The sequence below is a fragment of the Aotus nancymaae genome, unplaced genomic scaffold, assembly GCF_030222135.1.
Source record: "Aotus nancymaae isolate 86718 unplaced genomic scaffold, 86718_ANA_hifiasm-v0.15.2.pri h1tg000014l, whole genome shotgun sequence".
NCBI lineage: Eukaryota > Metazoa > Chordata > Mammalia > Primates > Aotidae > Aotus > Aotus nancymaae.
Genome location: NW_026988425.1, coordinates 83,163,046 through 83,183,003, shown reverse-complemented (window position 1 = coordinate 83,183,003; position 19,958 = coordinate 83,163,046). Strand labels below are relative to the sequence as shown.

The following is a 19,958-nucleotide window of genomic DNA, read 5'->3' as shown; positions in this document are numbered from 1 at the left end:
TATCAAAAATTTCACAGTGCCCTGATTTTGCTAAATATTATTGTTTGCCTCAATCTAATAAACTAAATGCTAAGGTACAAATTACCATGAACTGTTTGATCCACCAACTCACTTGAGAAAACTGCATCTATCAAAGAAACTTGAGAGCCCACAGTTTCCTATTTAAAAGAGTAATTAAGTAAATAGAGCTTCAGACAGTGTGGCAGAAAAGCAAAGATCTTCCTGGTACTTATTCAGTCACAGCTCTTATGCAACTGCTTCCACTGTCTACTAATAAACGTGATTAGGTACATGAAAGCGAGGGCAATCTGTTGCATGGATGTACTTACAGGTCACCATGAATGAGTCCATAGATCTGTGACATGCTCTGATGATAGATTCCTCTCAAAATAACTATGAGGAGAATCATCACAAAAGCTGGTAGTCCCCAGCTCAGAAGGAAGAACAGCAGATATCTCCTCTCTGTGTGCTCATCATTCATCACCAGCACGTACCAGAAATTCACAGACTAAAAAGAAAACAAGATAAAATGAACAGGCTCTTCTTTGATGGCGCGGAACACAAACTCACCTGGCTTAGGCAGTAAGTTACCGACCAACAAAGGGCAGTTGTTATTTACTTAATAATTAGTTTTCATTTTTTTTTGTGAGTTCATATTCTTTCACACATTCAAGAAATTCAGGATACCTCAAAATTCTGGAAACATGGGGAAATATTTAGTTGATTTATTGTATTTTTTATTTGCCTTAATTTGCTCTGATTTACTCTCAATTACAATCTTCTATGATTGTTTTATAAATGTGTCTTTGAAGAAACAGACACTGATATGCAAACCTACTTCCCACATGAACTTCCAGGTGATAATGATGTAAAGAGCTCTATATTTTGAAACTTATTGGCGAGTTTTATTTATTGAGGGCCTATCACATGGCAGGGCAATCTGTTTAGTGGGGAAATAATGGTGAAGATAACCTTGGTCTCAGTGTCCAGTAGAAGACATAGACAAATAAACAGAAAATAATTGCACAGAGAGAAAGTACTATCGTGGGGTTTGTTTTGTGGTACCTGTGTCTCAGTTTATACTCTCACCCTTTTGTTCATTCACATGACAAATATTTATTGAGCGCTTACTAAATTTCACAGACTAGTGTAGGCACTGGGGATACAGCAGTGAAAGAGATGGGGTGGTATTTACTTTCTTGAATCTTAGTTTCCAAATAAGTGGGAAATAAATAAAGGCAATATTTCTTTTATATTATATCACATCTTTTATCTGTTACTTCTAATTGAGATAAAACATATAAACAGGGTAAGTATGTAGAGAGTGAGGGGGGATGAAGGGATGAAGGGACACATTAAACAGGGTAAGAAAACTGAGGCCTATAAATGTAATGTTGGCTCCAAATCCCACACCTAACTTGTATCTAAGTCTTCTAGTGTCTTCTTTCCACGAGGAATGCTTATATTTAATTATAATTTAGTATACTAACAATATTGAATGTCATGCCATACATATTTCAAACAGTAACATCTATCACCTAGATAAACCCTCCTTCTCAATTTTGTATGGTGGAAAGAGTATGAGTATAAATGAATTATATATTATATCTATATAATTATATCTCTATATACTTCATTCATACTCATGAATGTTATACTTTAAGTGGATAATCTTGGGCAAGTGACAACATTTTCAGAACCTCAGTTTCATGTGTACAAGTTTACTGTAAAGATTAAATGAGATATTATGTGTAAAGTGCTGAGCACACACATAGTCAATGCTGGAAAATGTGACTGCCTCTCTTAAATCTCCTATTAGGAGGTCAGACAGTGTGAAAGACAAAAGATAAATACTTTTCTATTTGAAAAATAAGCATTCCTAACATTTGTGGGAAGGCTTTCAGATGTTTTATTTATTGAGGCTTCTGAGTAAGATTCTATCTTTACCAAATTAGCCTTGAGGGATTCTTATTAGGCTAAACCAGGGAAGGATAAGAATGTTTGTTTACTCAGAGATTTGTGTCTCTGAATTTTATTTCCCGCCAGCACTCCATATCTTTATGTACATTTGCTTATATCTGTAATTATGAAACACGATTTGAGTTGTTGCTCATGTAAATTTGTTCCAACTCATTTTTAAAAATTATTAAATCTAACATTTTTTTTCTTCTTTCTATAATTAGTATAGGGCTGTGGACTCAAACAAGTGGGGTTGTGTCAAGATTGTCGCTGAAGTAATCAATACTGCCTGTTAAAGAATGAAAATCCATACAAAGCAAGGGTCATTGATTAATCCATCTTCTAAACAAAAGTACTAATTATTTATGTTGGGTAGATACTTGTGTGCATCCACGTAACAGGATAACTCCGTGGGGTACAGTAGGTGGATGAGTCAAGGAGGAGGGTACAAATTGGTAAACAACTCTAAGTTGATTCATCATGATAAAGATTGAGACATTTTCAGAATGTCTGCTTTTATACAGATAGGCATTAATTCCATCAGTTAGAATCACTCAACCTTTCAACAGCTGTCTGACCTTGACCACAGGTTCAGATAAGACTGAGATGAATATAATTGTTAGATTTATATATGCAGTGCTTCTGTCCCAAAGAGCTCAAGGCACAATGTGGCTGAATTATTGAATAATTGGTTAAGCAAAACAAGCTTCAAATATCATAAATTTTTGCCAATTATAAATAAAAAAAATTTAAATTTCTTCTTAAAAGAATATAATCACTGAAATATACTCTAAGAGAAGTATTTCCCATAACATATCATTTTTAAAGCTATGGACTAGAAATACTAGAACATTATGTAACAACATTTAATTATTCTAGAAACAATATATGGCCCACACATAAGATTTGTGTTAACTAGCTCATTTCAAGTTTGACTTGAATTTTACTTTAATGTAGTATGGTAGGCAGATTTTTGGTCACATACCTTGCTCATGAGCACCCCTTTTCCAAACCCTGCCACTCTAACCCTCCTTCTACCACATGCAGAGTGGGCTCAGTGTGCTCGGTGTACTCCTTGACGCTGCTCCCCTGGGCACAGTTGATTTGATCAGGGGAGAAGCCTGGCCCAGCCTGAGCCAATCATCTCTACACTGAATTCCTTGACGTTCCAAGACAGTCTAAGCTGGTCAACTGAAGTAAGAGGACACAGAAAGGGGGTGGCCATGAGCACAGTGAAGCAGAGGTCTGCTAGTAGAGAAGAATGGACAAAGCCTTCCATTCTTGCTCACAGTCCCTTGTGAGGTCCAACAGTTCCTAGGTTCGATGAGCTATACAATATGCCTTTACAATTTCAATGTTTGTTTACATTAGCTCAACTTAGTTAACTTAGTTTTTCTTTCTTCTGCCAAAAACTTCAATGAGATATATTAACGTATTGTCTTCCCAAAGCAGTGGGGTTAAAATCTCCAGTTATTCCTTTTTTTTTTTTTAAAACCAAAGAAGACGGTGGAGCATTTGACTATACCTACAGTATGTTCTCACTTAACATTGTCAATGGTTCTTGGAAACTGCAACTTTAAGTAAAACAAAGTATCATGAAACCAATGTTAACATAGATTAAATGATATAGACAAGAGTTAAGTTCCTATAGCATGTTTCTGGTCACAAAACAATGACCAATCTTCTAAGTAAAGACCTAAATACTTCTCATATTAAAAACTGAAATAAGCGTGACCTATATATATCTTTAAGAAAGACTGATAAAAAGAAGTACGATGATTATTTTTTTTAAATTATCATTTTTTAGAGATAGAGTCTTGCTCTGTCACCCAGGCTGAAGTCTGCAGTGGCATGATCATAGCTCACTGCAGCCTTGAAGTCCTGGGCTCAAGCAATCCTCCCACCTCAGCCTCTCGAGTAGTAATTATTTTACCCAGGTTTTGGTGAATCAATGAGTGGCAGTGGTTGTCGTGATGGTGGGTTAAATCAAGGAATAAATATTTGCAAAGTGAAATTTAATAACTCTAAACATTAGTATATTAGAACTACCATCTTCTTATTTTCATTGTTGCTTATCAGGAAAGGATGGTGTACTCTTGAATCCTCACACGTCTCACAATTACCAGTATATCGTGATCACCTAGGGACCGTACTTGGAAGTACTTAATTAAAAGCCTATTTTAATAAATGTAAAGAAAACTATGTAATGCTATTTTTGAAAATTTCCTGTTACAAACAGAATCTATACAAATACAGAAAGGGAAGATTTGCAAAGCACTCCTCCAAAAGTAAAGCTCCAGGTGAATAATAAATATATTTTTTAAAAATCTACAAAATTCAAAAAAACATAATGCTTAGTAACTTAATTTGAGTCTGTGACATATTTCTGCATACATAAACTGCTTTTGGCCACTATCACTTGGCTTCTCTGAGTTTTAATTTCCTCCTATGGTAAAAGGAGAGGTTAAACTTTTAGTTATCAATAATTTCCTAACACTTTGTGATTGATGACTGCAGCAATGACGATTCTTAAGTAAAAACACTATGGCATGGATGTATACAGACGATGATTTTAGCTGCACACAGATCTTACAGATCATCTTGCCATGTCCGCTTATGATAAAACTGAGGCAATGAAAGAACAGCATAGCTTTTTCATCTTCTGGTTAGCTACAGAACTAGGAGTGGAACATAACTCCAAACTGCCTTGTAAAGACTGATTATATTTAAGATTTATTTCTGTAGAAATTGACACAAATAGGCTGGGCACAGTGGCTCACACCTGCAGTCCCAGTACTTTGGGAGACCGAGGTGGGCAGATCACTTGAGCCCAGGAGTTCTAGATCAGACTGGGCAACATGGGGAAACCCCGTCTCTACAAAAAAATACGAAGAATTAGTCAGGCATGATGATGCATGCCTGTAGTCCCAGCTACTCAGGAGGATGAGGCAGGAGGATTGCTTGAGCTTAGGAGGCAGCGGTTGCAGTGAGCTGAGATGGCACCACTGAACTCCAGCCGGGGTAACAGAATAAGATCCTATCTCAAAAAGAAAAAAAGAAAAGAAATTGACATAAATATTGACAATATTATTATTTTCATGAGAACTTCCTGTCCTCATTTCTTCCTCCACTCGCTTTATATGCCAGTGGAGATATGCTTTACTTGTAGAAGTAAAATGATAAACTGTTCTGTATCTTCATTTATTTTCTAAGACTTAAGGAAAGCTTATAAAGGCTTATCAGAATATAAATACCTAAAACAATTGTGAACTGTGGCAGATTAATTTTTCTTTACCTTGTAGTACCTAGTGATATGCTTTGCATGTAATTTTAATTGAGAAATATGAAATAAATGAAGATGTACACAATTTCTTTTGAGTATTTAAAACATTTTATTGACTTTAACAATAATTTTATAATTTGGTTTAATATTTGGTTTAGTTACCCATAAATATATATATATACACCACCTTGTTCAAAAAATAATTTAAATGTTTTAAAAATTTTAATTAAAATGTGTACATAATAGGAATATATTTATGGGGTAAGTGATATTTTGATACAGGCATACAATCTTGTAATAATCAAATCAGGGTAATTGGGGTATCCATCACCTCAAGCAGTTATTATTTCTTTGCATTTGGAACATTCTAATTCCACTTTTCATTATTTTAAAATACACAATAAATTTTTGTTGAGCACAATCACCCTGTTGTGCTATCAAATACTAGATCTTATTCATCCTAACTATACTTTTGTACCCGTTAACCATCACCTCCAGAAAGAATTTTAGGAAGACTCCATAATTTTAGTTGATTTGGTTGGACTCCTAATGAAGGACAAAAGTTAACTGGTGAAAAGTGAAAAACATTGAAGGTAATAGTTTAACAGAGGAAGAATGAAACAAATATTTATCAATTGGTTAATAAATATAGACCAAACATAAACTATATATCATTTAATCAAGACTTCTCTCCTAGGTTTTACTATGCTCCGTTTACATCAGAGGAAACTGAGCATGGGAGAAGTATATTTCTCAGAATTAGTAATTCAGGCTATTGGAATTTAAACTGATTCTGTGTAAGATGCAAACAACCAACTGAAATACCCAGATATAATTTAGGTCAAATATAGATAGTAATAAACTAAAAGACTGTGTCTATAAGCTTATTTACTTACATTCCTAAACAAACCTATCTATGTATTTTTATAATAACACTTTCCCTACTATTTTTCCCAGTGTCCAAATAGGAAAACTGAAGACATACCTTGTTAAGTGTTTTGACCGTCATAGGCCATAATTATGCTTTCCCATGTTCCATAAACACACATTCATTAGCTTATTCATATATCTTCATATAATGCATATTAGCATATGAGTAAAATATAAAGGAGAAATCCCTTTTATTTTAAAGTTAAAAATAAGCTATTTGAACTCCATAATTCATGGTATATGAAATAAAGATTGGTATCCTGACTGTTGTTTAATATTGATTAATAATTGTGTCACCAGAATCCTTGAACTGACCTATAGCATCAAGTTTAGTCAGAGATCACAGATGCTATTAATTCTGTCTATTACCATATGCTCTTAATCATTCATTTCAGATGAGAGTCTAAGAAATGTTATCACTCGTCCTTGTCCCAGTTCTCCTCCCTCTTTCTTAACATTTATTGCATGAAATAAATTGCAATAGTCCTTTTTGAGGACTGGAGAATTCAGAATTTTCTGGGTATGTCATTTTTATCTTGGCGATTACCAGTCTGTTGTCCTTAATACCTTTGATGTTCCCCCAAATTAAATCAGTGATGAAGGAGAAACAAGGCTAATTTTAGCATTTCCCTTCCTGTTTTGCTATGCTTGGGCACTAAGTAGCCTTTCTACCAAGGAATAAATAAAGTGCATTTTCTTGTTCATAGCCTGGTTATATTGAGAAATTAAGACACAAGATGTGAATGCTCAAGTACAATTGTAGAATGACTTCTAACCTTATTCTACCTTAAAAAAAATATGTTCTTCAATTAAGCTTTAGTTTCAAAAGAAAAGATATTTCAAATTAAGCTGTGACTCGAGGCATGAGATGAACAGACTACAAGAATAATGCAAGGTTCAGATGTTTTTCATAATTGATGCAGATTGCAATACAATCATTTAATTTGGTGACAGGAAGTGATCATAAAACTGGTCCAAATGAATATACAGGCAAAAATTATGTGTCTATTTACCTACATCGTATATGAATATCTCAAATAATTTACTTGCAATTTATTTACCTCATGATTTTACATGTTTCATGTAGACATGAATAGTAAAGGCATAATTCCTAGGAATTTATTCTATGGATATGGTCCAAGTAAACAAATATTCAGAGTGCAAGGATGTTCAAGGACACATTGTTTACTATAGCAAAAATTAACACAATAACCAAAAAAAAATGTAATTTTATCAACTGGAGGCCAGAAAAATGAATTATGTAATAACCATATTATAGAATAGGAAAAAGGTACATCATGCATGGTAAACTTAAAGATGCCCATATATATACACACATACATACCTATACACAGAACACAAATATACACTATATGTAAATTACACTATATTTAAATAGATACACTATATATATACACACACTATATATAAATGTATGTACACTATGCATAAACAAGAACACACGTGTGCTTATTTACATATTTATAACTATTTGTCTATGCATGGAATATTTATGGAGAGATACACAGGAAATTGGTATTGACAGTAGACCAAAGAATGGAGAGTGACCAAAGAATTGACAGTAGACCAAAGAAATAGAAAAGGATGTACTTTTTATTTTATATTTATCTGTAGTATTCAATTCTGTTTTGTACCATTAGTATATGCTATCTCAAAAATGAAACCAAATCAGAACAGAAGGAAAAATAGAACAAGTAGCAAAACAGAATAAAGATACTTCATGATTTTAAATTCTCACAGCCAATTTTTTTTAAAGTAGACATAACCCTGCCCTTCTTAATGAAGTGAGAAATGATTTCAGTAGTTCCATGGAGTGATCTTACATGACAAGTGAACAGAAGGATAATTCAATATCCGTGGCCAAGAATGGAGTTTATGAATTGTTTCCTTTTAAAAAATAAGCAAAATAAGTTGTTACTACATCCTTGCCTTGCACTGTATGACTTCTCTGTCAAAGAAGAGGGAAGCCTGGAGAAACAGTGGCAAGGCTGTTATTTCTGGAGCCTGCTATGAGCCATGCATCTACTTTAATAAGAGGTTAAAGGTTCCCCAGCTTGCTAAGGCTTTGCAGCTAGTTAGTGTCCACCTCACTCAAAGTCAGACCTCTTTCCACTACATGAAGCTTATTCTCTTCTGTTAAAAACAAGGTATAAATTATATTGGAAAAGCAGAGTATGCAAGATGTTTTTAAATCTATGAAATTTTAGCCACAATATATTATCTTTTTTTAATAAATAAATAAATATATACATATATATATTTTATTGTACTTTAGGTTCTGGGGTACATGTGCAGATCATGCAGGATTGTTGCATAGGTACATACATAGCAATGTGGTTTGCCTCCATTCCCCTGTCACCTATATCTGGCATTTCTCTCCATGTTATCCCTCCTCAACCTCCCTACCCCCCCGCTGTCCCTCCCCTAGTCCCCCCTAACAGACCCCAGTGTGTGATGCTCCCCTCCGTGTCCATGTGTTCTCATTGTTCAACACCCGCCTATGAGTGAGAACATGTGGTGTTTGATTTTCTGTTCCTGTGTCAGTTTGCTGAGAATGGGTTCCAGATTCATCCATGTCCCTACAAAGGACACAAACTCATCTTTTTTTATGGCTGCATAGTATTCCATGGTGTCTATGTGCCACATTTTCCTTGTCCAGTCTATCACGGATAGACATTTGGGTTGGTTCCATTTCTTTGCTATTGTAAACAGTCCCGCAATGAACATACGTGTGCATGTGTCTTTATAATAGAACGACTTACAGTCCTTTGGATATATCCCCAGTAATGGGATTGCTGGGTCAAATGGAAATTCTATTTCTAGGTCCTTGAGGAATCACCACACTGTCTTCCACAATGGTTGAACTAATTTACACTCCCACCAACAGTGTAAAAGTGTTCCTATTTCTCCACATCCTCTCCAGCATCTGTTGTCTCCAGATTTTTTAATGATCGCCAGTCTAACTGGCATGAGATGGTATCTCAATGTGGTTTTGATTTGCATTTAACACATTATCTTAACAAGTAATATTGGTAAATATGTACAGAGTTTTCAGTCTGTCCCAGACACCATTTCAAGCTCATTCTATATATTAATTCATTTTATCTTTTCACAGTTTGTAAAGAGAGGTACTGTTATTACAACTTAAGTTTTCAATTAAGAAACTCTATGCTCAGAGAGTTTATGTAACTTGTTTACCAACAAAACTTATCCTAATATTCTAAAATACAATCTAACTTTACCATAAGGTACTAAAAGTATAGGATATAAAAGTAAAATAATTTTCAAGATAAAGTCATTTAAATGTATTTATTCTAAGTCTGAAGATACAATGCAGATAAAAATAAACATGAACAATTCTGACATGTTTAACTCTAAAATTACAAATTAATGATTAATTTATTGTCATTATAAGCTATGCACAGTCATATGTAGTATCACATTCTCTCCTATATTACTAAAAATAAAATATGTAGTAGAATCATTAAAGTAAAAAATTCTCCCAATTCAACTAATAGGATTGAACTCATAACAGTCTAACCTTCTATATAATGTTTTTTAAATGGATTTTAGAAAAAGACAGATTTTAGCAGTCACTATTTTATAAATGGGAAAATGTAGGTTGGTACAGTGACAACCTCTGATCATAAAATAATTCATTAAAAGTAACCTAACTAGAATTCAGAACTTATTGACTTTTTCCCTTGTGGTCACACCACAAACCATGAAAAATGTGTGGTGTACCATCTGAAATACATTAAACTTCACTGGTACTTTAAATAGTTTCCCTATGCCATTCGCTATCCAGAAATCTAACCAGTCTACTAAATGTGAATCAGCCACAATCATATTTACCTAACTCAAAGAAGAGATGTAGAATACACCAATCTTCATGAACTTGGGTGAAATCTTATATATGATTTTGTCTAATGCTCCCTGACAGCAGGAAATCCATCTAAAACATGTTTGAAAGTTGGTCATTTCCCTCTCAATATTTCAGTGATTGAATTCACTCTACTTTTGGAAAAGTCTTTTCAACTTTGAGAGTTTTATTGGCTATGAAAATTCTTAACCTGAATCAAAAATTTCCTTCCCTAATTTTTGACCCATTTACTCTGGTTCTGCCAAATGGAGCTACATAGTCCACCCTTTCCTGTAGTAGCTTTTTTGGTATTTGCAGACAGCCATCACACCTTCCTAAATTCTTTCCAGGTTAGTTATGGAATTCTATCCAGCTGCCTCAAAGTTTCTTAGAGTATTGTTTTCCAACTTCTCATTGGGTATTTAATGTTCCTGCTGAAATATGACCCATGAGAGTGGTTGCTGTGTCCCAAAATAGTCTGAATTTTATAGATTACAGTGTAACAATGTCTGCTTCCATACCGCTCTCAATGCAACCTAGGTGTGTGTTGTTTTTATAGTTACCGTAGCTACTATTGTTAAACGTTCTGGTTAGCTATTTGATTGCTGTTGAGTTTATGTTAAATTATAATTTTGAGTAATTTACATTAACTTCCATCAGATGATGTCTCTTTCACTCTAGTTTTTAACTTATCACAGTACAGTTTCTCTTTATTGGCTCTACCTGTAATCTTAATGCAGGCAGCTCTGCTGCAGCTGTCCTTTTAGTTCTGTATCACGTGCATAGCTGATAAGCAATTTCCTGTGTTTTCATCCAAGTCATGAATCAAAAATTCTGAATAGGTCAGGGACATGGACAAAGACCTTCAGCATAGCACTGGGGACCTCAATCCAGACAGATAGATAACAACATGAATAGGGCACATTTTAAAAAGTTTAACTCAGATAAACTCTTAAAGAATTTGACAATCAGAAAATCTTGTAAATGTTATTCTAATTTCAGCAGATATGCAAGTTTTATGTTATATGGTTTAAATTTACTTTTACTTGTAAATTTTTTTGAGGGGGGAGCTTGAAAACCATGAATTTTCCATGATTAGAACTGCTCCAAGAACTATATAATATTAATAATAATTCTATGCGTTAGGAATTATTATCCCTATATGAGGATTTAGAACCAAATATTGGAGAGAATTGACAGCTTGATTAGGCTTACACAGATAGTGGCAAAGGTGGAATTCAAGCCCAGATCCAGGGTGCCACTTGTTTCAACTAGTTCTATTAGCTAAGTATTTGAGTTCTCTTCTTCAGCCCCTACTATCATATCATACTGGAGAAAACAACCCTTCCTTGAGCCTGTGTCGTATTCTCTCATAATATCACCACCTCACTTGCTTCCTCCTTTTATCATTATTTCACTGTTGCTACATAATTAAGTCCCACAACCTTCTTCTTTAACAAGATAAAAGAATATGCAAGGGCCTGAATGCATCTGTCTTCATAAAATAGTTTACATGCATACTCAGAAACACTGTATCGCATGAAAATCTTAACAATACCATTATGTAGAATGCATTATCAAAGGCAGCATTTCAGTTGAGCCATTTAATTAGTGACATATACTGCGTCCTCCTCTCACTTTAGCCTCTTTATCAACCAAATCAGCATAGAATAATGGAGAGAATTTGGGATTTTAGTAAGAAAAGGAGAACTGAAATTTCTCCCCCAACATTTACTAGCTCCTCAGGTGAGTATGCTAGGACTCTGCTGGTCTCACTCTATACCTTCTCCCCAAGTAATCTCTTCCAAACCAATGGCTCCATTTTCCAACTCTAAGCCAATAACTTCCCAGTGCATTTCTAAAGTGTAGGCCTCTCTTCTGAGCTTTAGCTTCACGTATCCCCCTTTCCTAAAAGTTCCCACTGGAGGTCTCATCGGCGCTTCACATTCAGCATGTCCCAAAGGAAACCCACCAGCTCTTCCCCATTGTCCAGTGTTCATAACTTCAGCTACTGCTACCCACCAAATACACAGGCCAGAAATTTGAGAAGCATCCTGGGTTCCAGCTTCTGCATTCCTTACAACCAAGCTCTACATCCTAGAGTTCTAATTTTAAAAAATCTCCAAAGCAGTCTACTTCCCTTTGCTTCTACTGCTACCTCTCTAGTTCACGCTACCATGATTTCCCTGTGACTACAGCTAAATCTGCTTAATAGGTTTTCCTAGCCACTCTTTCCTGTCTTGAATTCACTACAAACAAGGAGATCTTTCTAAAATCTAAATTTTATCATGTCACTCCTTGGCTTAAAATCATTTTGTTACTTTTTCTAGAAAAAAATGTTTGAATTTCCTACTGTGCTTTATAGGACCCACATTGCAGACCTCATCTCCAACCACTCTCGTGTTTCCAATCCTACTAGATTTCTATCATTTCTTCAAACTCACAATGCTCTCTAATGTTGTACAGCTTAAAGGGTGTATTTTTTGTTTGTTTGTTTGTTTGTTTGCATTTATATCCTGAGAATGCAGTGATGGATATATGGAATTACTTCTACTTCAGTACAGAGTAGCAGATATTAAGACCACTCCACCCAGATTCATTAAAAGATGAAAGGGGCAGGGAGAGGGAATGAGGTACCAACCTGAATGAGCATCCAGCTAAACTGGCAAAGATACAGGTAATGTGTGACAGCAGCCATAGCTGAGCAGCTCTCCTCGCTGAGTTGGGGACTCGCATATGCAGACGCCAGAAACAGAATCTGTAAGAAACAGATACTTCTATTTTTAAAATATGCTAAAATTGATGAAGAATATTAAGAAAGTAAATGGCTTTCTTATCTAAATCTATGAAAGTAAGTTGACCTGTTGCCCAAACTGATACAACTAAGAGTCATTCTAAAAGTGGCAATATATGGATTTTTATATTTCTAAGAAACAATGAGTGATATGAAATTATGCTACATGTTGCTCTAGGCTCTCAAGGGAAAATTCTCAAAGTAAACCTGTTCTTATTGACAGACAAAAATCCCGTGAAATACATTTATTTTAGCTAAGTAGAAAATAGTGGAAATACCACTCCTTGTGTAAATCAAAGCTAATGGAAGAGAAAATAAAGAGTAATAAAATCTTTGACTTTACCAACACCTGCAGCCTCTTGCCAGGAAGTAACATAAATAACAAAACAGACTTAAAATGAGTTTAAAAATTCAAATTCTATGATTATCCTATTCTTTGCATTTTTATTTCAAGTGCCTTTGAGCCTTTGTTCAAAAGTCACAATGAGGCCTCTCTTGACCACACTATTTAAAATTGCACCCTGCTTTTTAATTTCCTTCTGACACACATACTTCCGCTAACTCTACTTCTCTCTCTCTCTCTCTCTCCCTCTCTCTCTATTTTTTAAACCAGCACACATCACCTTCTAACATTCTCTGTAATTTTTTTTTTTTTTTTGGCTATTAGTCTTATCCCCTAAAACATAATCTCTGCAAAGACAAGATCGTTGACTGTTTTACTCACTAATGTAACCCAAGTACCTAGCACATGGCAGGTACTCAATAATACTTGCTGAGTAAATGAGCAAATGAAGTGAAAGACTGTGATTTCTATCCTTTTGTGTTTTCTCCAATAAATGACTACTGTGTCAAATATTGCAATGATGAGTGTAGATGGCAGGAGAAAACTTGGAGCAATAACATTGTCCTATAAATTCTCAGTGAATAAACTCTGGCTCTCCCTTACAGACAGGAATCAACTTTTTGACTATACTTTCAGGGGCTACCACTGTGCCTGGAATATACAGGTGATCCATAAACGTTTATTATTAAAAGAATGAATGATTTATTCCAAAAGGACAGAGGAGAAAACGAATTCACTTATGCCTTAACATCTCTCAACTTCCAAAAAGAAAACATGAATGCCTTTAATGCTATTTGACTTTATTTAAAAAAATAAATAATATGCTCAAAAACAAATAAGAACATGGGACAAAAAGTTATTTAAATTTCAAGTGAAATATACACCTCCTCAGTCCTCTTGTTATCAAGGACATGTCCCTCAACTCCCCTTGAAAATTTCTGCTCAAGTGGATTGGTAGGGCAGCATCCCTGTGGTAAATTTGCTAGGATCTTCAGCGAGACTTTGTATGTTCCCAGCATCTCAATTTCACAATGAAAGATGCACCTTAACCTTATTCCTTAGTCAATTGCATAAGGCCCAACATGTTAATTAAAAATTAATCTATTATTAATAATTATAAATTACCAATAACATAATTGATATTAACTGTAAATTAATAAATCTGCAATATGTATCTCATGTCATGCTGAAGTGACTCTTTCTTCTTGCAAATTATTCATTGAGTACCTTCTGTACCTGGTCAAATACAGAATGAAAATATTCTTTTTTTTTAAGCTATGGACACCGAACAAGTCATTTTCTCCTTATAATTCCATCATCAATAATAGAAGGAAGTTAGAAAAAAATCAACTCTAAAGTCCCTTTCTACTCCAAGACTTCAGAATAATTTTTAAAATGAGAAGTACCTTGATTCAACTTTCTTTCTTTCTTTTTTTTTTTGAGATGGAGTTTCCCTCTTGTTACCCAGGCTAGAGTGCAATGGCGTGATCTCAGCTCATCGCAACCTCTGCCCCCTGAGTTCAAGCAATTCTCCTGCCTCAGCCTCCTGAGTAGCTGGGACTACAGGCACACGCCACCACGCCCAGCTAATTTTTGTATTTTTAGTAGAGACAGGGTTTCACCATGTTGACCAGGATGGTCTCGATCTCTTGACCTCATGATCCACCCCGCTTGGCCTCCCAAAGTGCTGGGATTATAGGCGTGAGCCACCGCACCCGGCCTTGATTCAACTTTCTATTTACTTAGCCCTAGATTTGGTACATTTGTAAAACACACTATTAAAAAGGATGCATGCCAGCATTTAAAGCAGAAAATTTATGTAACATTATTTCCTGACAATCTGGTACAAATAAGTTCCCTTAAAAAATTAAGCCCACAAATTCACCTTTCTAGAACACACCACAATATAGCTTTTGAATTATTAGAGACTATGATTAAATTTCCCTTGACTTTATTGTCTAACTTTACCATTTATTCTGACCTTTATTATATGTCATAAACTAAACCTTCCTAAATTCCACAATTATTCCTTGAACACCTTCTATGCACTAAGCACTGGAACTATGACTTAAGATTATGGTATGGTTTAGCCAAAAAACAAAACAAAACAAACAAACAAAAAAACAGACAAAAAGAAAAACCAAAAAGGATTAAAAAATAATCATTTTAACATTTCAAGTTCTGTCTTTTTACAAAGGTGCATCTATTTCCATAAAGTCTTTATAAATGTACTTGACAATAAATTCAAGCTTTTCTAATTCAGATTCTATTATATGGATTGTGTTGAAGTTTACTTGGTAGTTTTGGTCTAATCAACATAAATAGGTCATTATGTAATAAAACAGTATAATCCAATTTATAATTGAATATGTTTAGCTTTAAGCATTCTACGAAACTATTTATAAGTATATGCTGACTTATATAATTCTTTTCTTTTTCAATATATTTTCTTTGAAGCAACTAAATCAGTATAGGTTCTTGTTTAAAACTGTATTTACTTTCAGAATGATTTTAACATTTGAAATTCTATTCTTAAGGTATGATTTCATATTTTATTATATTCTAATCTCCTTTTCTAAATTATAAGAAGATCAGTTACAAATCTACTTTTGTAAACCATGCAAGTTGTTCCAGATTATTATCTGAATTATGGGAACTGCTTCTGTCTGTAAAGGAGATTAGTCAGCAAGAGGAGGCTGAGCTGTCACAATGCACATTGCTATAAAAGGGATGTGCAAAGAGTACTTGGAGAACTAGGTATTACATGTGACCAGGCCTACTCAACATTTCATTAACTTAATTTAAGATAGAAATAAAATGAAATCAAGTAAACAAAATAAATAAAATCTCCCAGTATAGTTAGCTGTCTCTTTTTTAAGGATACATAACCTAAAAATAGATGGAGTTTCATCATTGTTCTTTTATTCAAACACAGAGATTACCAGAAGGAAAGGTTATGTTCACAGTCAGTTCTCTGAAAGCATTAAGTGGAACATGATAACAGAAAAAAAGCAATTTTTCAAAGGTTCTAAGTTGTTCACATGTTGATTTATTCAGTATGAATGAGTGCTTAAGTATCCATTATCTATAAAGTATTGTGCTAGGCAAGAGGAAGTATCTGAAGGCAGAAAACTGCTGTATACCAGCATGGTGCTACATATTTTATCTTGTTCTTTTGGGTATAACTCACATATTAATGATGTGAAGCCATTATTGTTTTTATCCCAATTAAATAAATAACAAAGAAAGAACTATGGGATAATTAACATGTTAAAAGGTCCCTAACAAGTTTTAAAGTTAAATTGGGATTCAAATTCTGGCATCTTGATTTGCAGAACTAGCATTCTTAAACACCAGGCCACTGCCTACAAAGCTAAATCAAGCACAGTCCCCTCTCTGATGGGACTGTGTCACTGTTTCTCAATTATTTTTACTCCATGGCCCACCACAGGCTCATAATGACAATTGAATATAATGTCAATAGCAAACAGAATACTATTCTCAATTCCATTTTGACATAACATATATACAACTTAACTAAAGAGAAAACAAATATATTTCTTCCCCAAAAATATCTGAAATATTCTTTTTAAAATGACTTATAAAAATTCTCTGTTTATTCAATCAGAACTGTCAATGAAGGAAATGAAGAGTAAATACTTTTTTAGAAAACTTAAATATACAGCACGTGTCTCTGTTGCTTGGGCTAAATAATGACAAATATTGGTTTTCCTATAAACCTCCATTCTCAGTACTCCTTAATATATATACCCTCTTCCCTCGATTTACTATGGATACTCTCACTCCTTTCCCTATAAAATTATTCTTGAAAAGACCCCTCCTTTTTTTTTTTTTTGAGACGGAGTCTCATTCTGTCACCCAGGCTGGAGTGCAGTGATGCAATCTTGGCTCAGTGCAACCTCTGCCTCCCGGCTTCAAGTGATTCTCCTGCCTCAGCCTCCTGAGTAGCTGGGACTACAGGCACACGCCACCATGCCCAGATAATTTTTTGTATTTTTAGTAGAGACAGGGTTTCACCATGTTAGCCAGGATAGTCTTGGTCTTCTGACCTCATGATCTGCCCACCTCGGCCTCCCAAAATGCTGGGATGACAGCAAGCCCGGCCAAAACTAGTCATTAAGGACCAGTTCAAATTCTACCCGCTTACTCTGACCGTGGCAGATTCCTAGACTTCCCCATTTTTTAAAGTGGGACATCCCTTGTTACTGAGCATTTATAATGAGGCAAATGTAGTCCTTTCAGATAGAAGAGTACCTAAGGGTGAAGCTAGACACAAGATGCAATAAAATGTGAAAAGTATTGCAGCAGGGTATTGAGTAAAATATGAGGAGAACGCAGAGTTGAAAGTATTAGCGCTGCTTATGGGAATCCAAAGAAATTTTCAGAGAAGAAACCCAAGTCCCATCTGCCCCACTTTCTCTTCCTAAGTTTATCTTCCATAAGACCCTTTGTACACCAAATATTCTATCCAAATGCATTTACTGCTATTCCCTAGACATCTTCATGTGTTGACTCTTGCCTTTGTTCTTCCTCTTCTTTTTATCTAGAATTTCACCTTTCAAAACGTGGTAGACCTCTGTCATGAATACCTGGAAATTCTACCTGCTTACTCTGATCATGGCAGATTCCTAGACTTCCCTATTTTTAAATACCTGGTTATTCCTTCAAACCACAAACAACCTTTACCTCCTCTGGATTTTTAAAATAGGATTTTATTATGATAAGAATTTATTTTCTTTTAAATCTCAATTTTTAAATAAAATTAATTTCAATGTCTTTGAAAACTGTCAATTTCTTAAAACAATTTGATCTTATCCAGTCTTATAATTATTTTAAAGTACATTTTGTAAAAAAGAATTCTGTACAGATTCTATCATGAGTTTGAATATAGTAGGTGTTTGTTTAAAAAAACGGCTTATTGACATATGATTGGCAGACACAATAAAGGTACATATTTAAAGTATTTGACCTAAGTGATTTTTGCACCTGTGAGGCCATCATCACAATTAAAATAATGAGAACACGCATCAGCCCCAAAAGTTTTTTCGTGCCCTTTGTAGTACCTCTCTGCACCACCACCACCCTTACAACCCTAGGCATACATTGATCTGTTTCTAATACATTAGCTTGCATTTATTAAATTTTATATAAATATAATCATATGTGCTCTTTTGTGTCTAGTTTATTTCACTAAGCATAATTATTTTGAGATTTTTCCAAAATAATGTACCAATATTTTTTCAGCATCATTTGTTGAAAGACTGTCATCTTTCTTCCAGTGAATTGCCTTTGTGTATTTGCCTATATATGCTGAGGTCTATTTCTGGACTCTCTAATCTGTTCCCTTGATCTGTTTGTCTAGGTTTACACCAATACTACATCATCTTGATTACTGTAGCTATATTTCTTGAAAAGGGTAGTGTTAGGTTCTAATTTATTCTTTATCCTAGTTGTTTCTGTTATTCTTAGTCATTTGCATTTCCATGTGACTTTTATGATGAGGTAATCAATTTCTACAAAAGAAAGCTGAATCTCAATCTAGGGAGAACTGACATATTAACAATATTCACTCTTACATCTCATGAATACAGTTTCTCCATTTATTGAGGTCTTCTCTAGTTTCTCTCGGCATTTTGTAGTTGTCCACATACACCTCCTTCATACATTAAAAAAAAGATTTATCCCTAATTATCTTATATGTTTGATATTGTTGTAATTCATATTTTATTAAATTTTAGTTTTTGATTATTCCTTTCTGACACATAGAAATAAAATTTATTTTTATATTGATCATTTATATATTGATCTTGTACCCTGTAAACTTATAGAAATCACATTAGTTTGAGTAGCTGTTTTGTAGATAACATTGTATTTTAAATATAGGATCATGTCATCTCTATATAAATGGTTTTACTTACGTTTTAGTTAGAATGAATTGTCTTATCTTGCCTATTGTACTTGCTGGGAAAAATATATGCACACACACACATACGCAAACACTATTAAATAGAGGTAGTGAAAATAAAGATCCTTGTTTTGTTTCTAATTTTAGGGAGAACGCATTCAGTCTTTCAGCATTAAGTGTTGTTATGGGCTAAACTGTTTCCTCTCCAAATTCACATGTTGAAGTCCCAACCTCCAGTACTTCAGTATGTAACTGTATTTGAAGATAAGGTTTTTAAAGAGGTAATTAAGTTGAGATGCGGTCTTTTAGAGTAAGTCCTAATCCAACATGATTGGTGTCCTTAAAAAGAGGTGAAAATTTTGGACACAGACACCCACATGCACAGAAGAAAGATCACGTGAAGACAAAGGGAAATGATGGCCACCTAAAACCAAGGAGAGAGGCCTCAGAATGAAGTCAACCCTGCAGACACCTTCAACTCAGACTCTAGCTTCCAAACTGTGAGAAAATTCATTTGTGTTCTTTAAGCCATCCAGTCTGTGCTATTTTGTTATGGCAGCCCTAACAAGCTAATACAAGTATGATGTTAGTTACATAGTTTCATAGATACCTTTATCGGGTTAAGAACATTCCTTCTGTTCTTACTTTGCTGTTTGTTGAGAATTTTATTGGAAATTGACATTAAATTTTGTTAATTCTATTTCTCATTGAAATTATCCAAAAAATGTCTTTTCTTTTCTTTCTCTTTTTCCATTTTTTTGTTTGTTTTTTGAGACAAGGTCTGGCTCCATTGTACAGGCCGTAGTGCAGTGGCATAATTTTGGCTCATTGCAGCCTCAA

At 34.4% G+C, this 19,958-nt stretch overlaps 1 protein-coding gene across 1 annotated transcript in view; it reads right to left on the bottom strand.

Moving 5' to 3' along the window:
* ADGRV1 (adhesion G protein-coupled receptor V1) overlaps window positions 1-19,958 on the bottom strand; it is a 556,842-nt gene that overhangs the window by 176,906 nt on the left and 359,978 nt on the right. The window contains exons 84-85 of the mRNA XM_064376126.1: window positions 12,697-12,813; window positions 330-508 (exon numbers count right to left, since the gene is read on the bottom strand). Coding sequence (XP_064232196.1) covers window positions 330-508; window positions 12,697-12,813 — 296 coding nt within the window. The remainder of the gene's footprint in view (window positions 1-329; window positions 509-12,696; window positions 12,814-19,958) is intronic.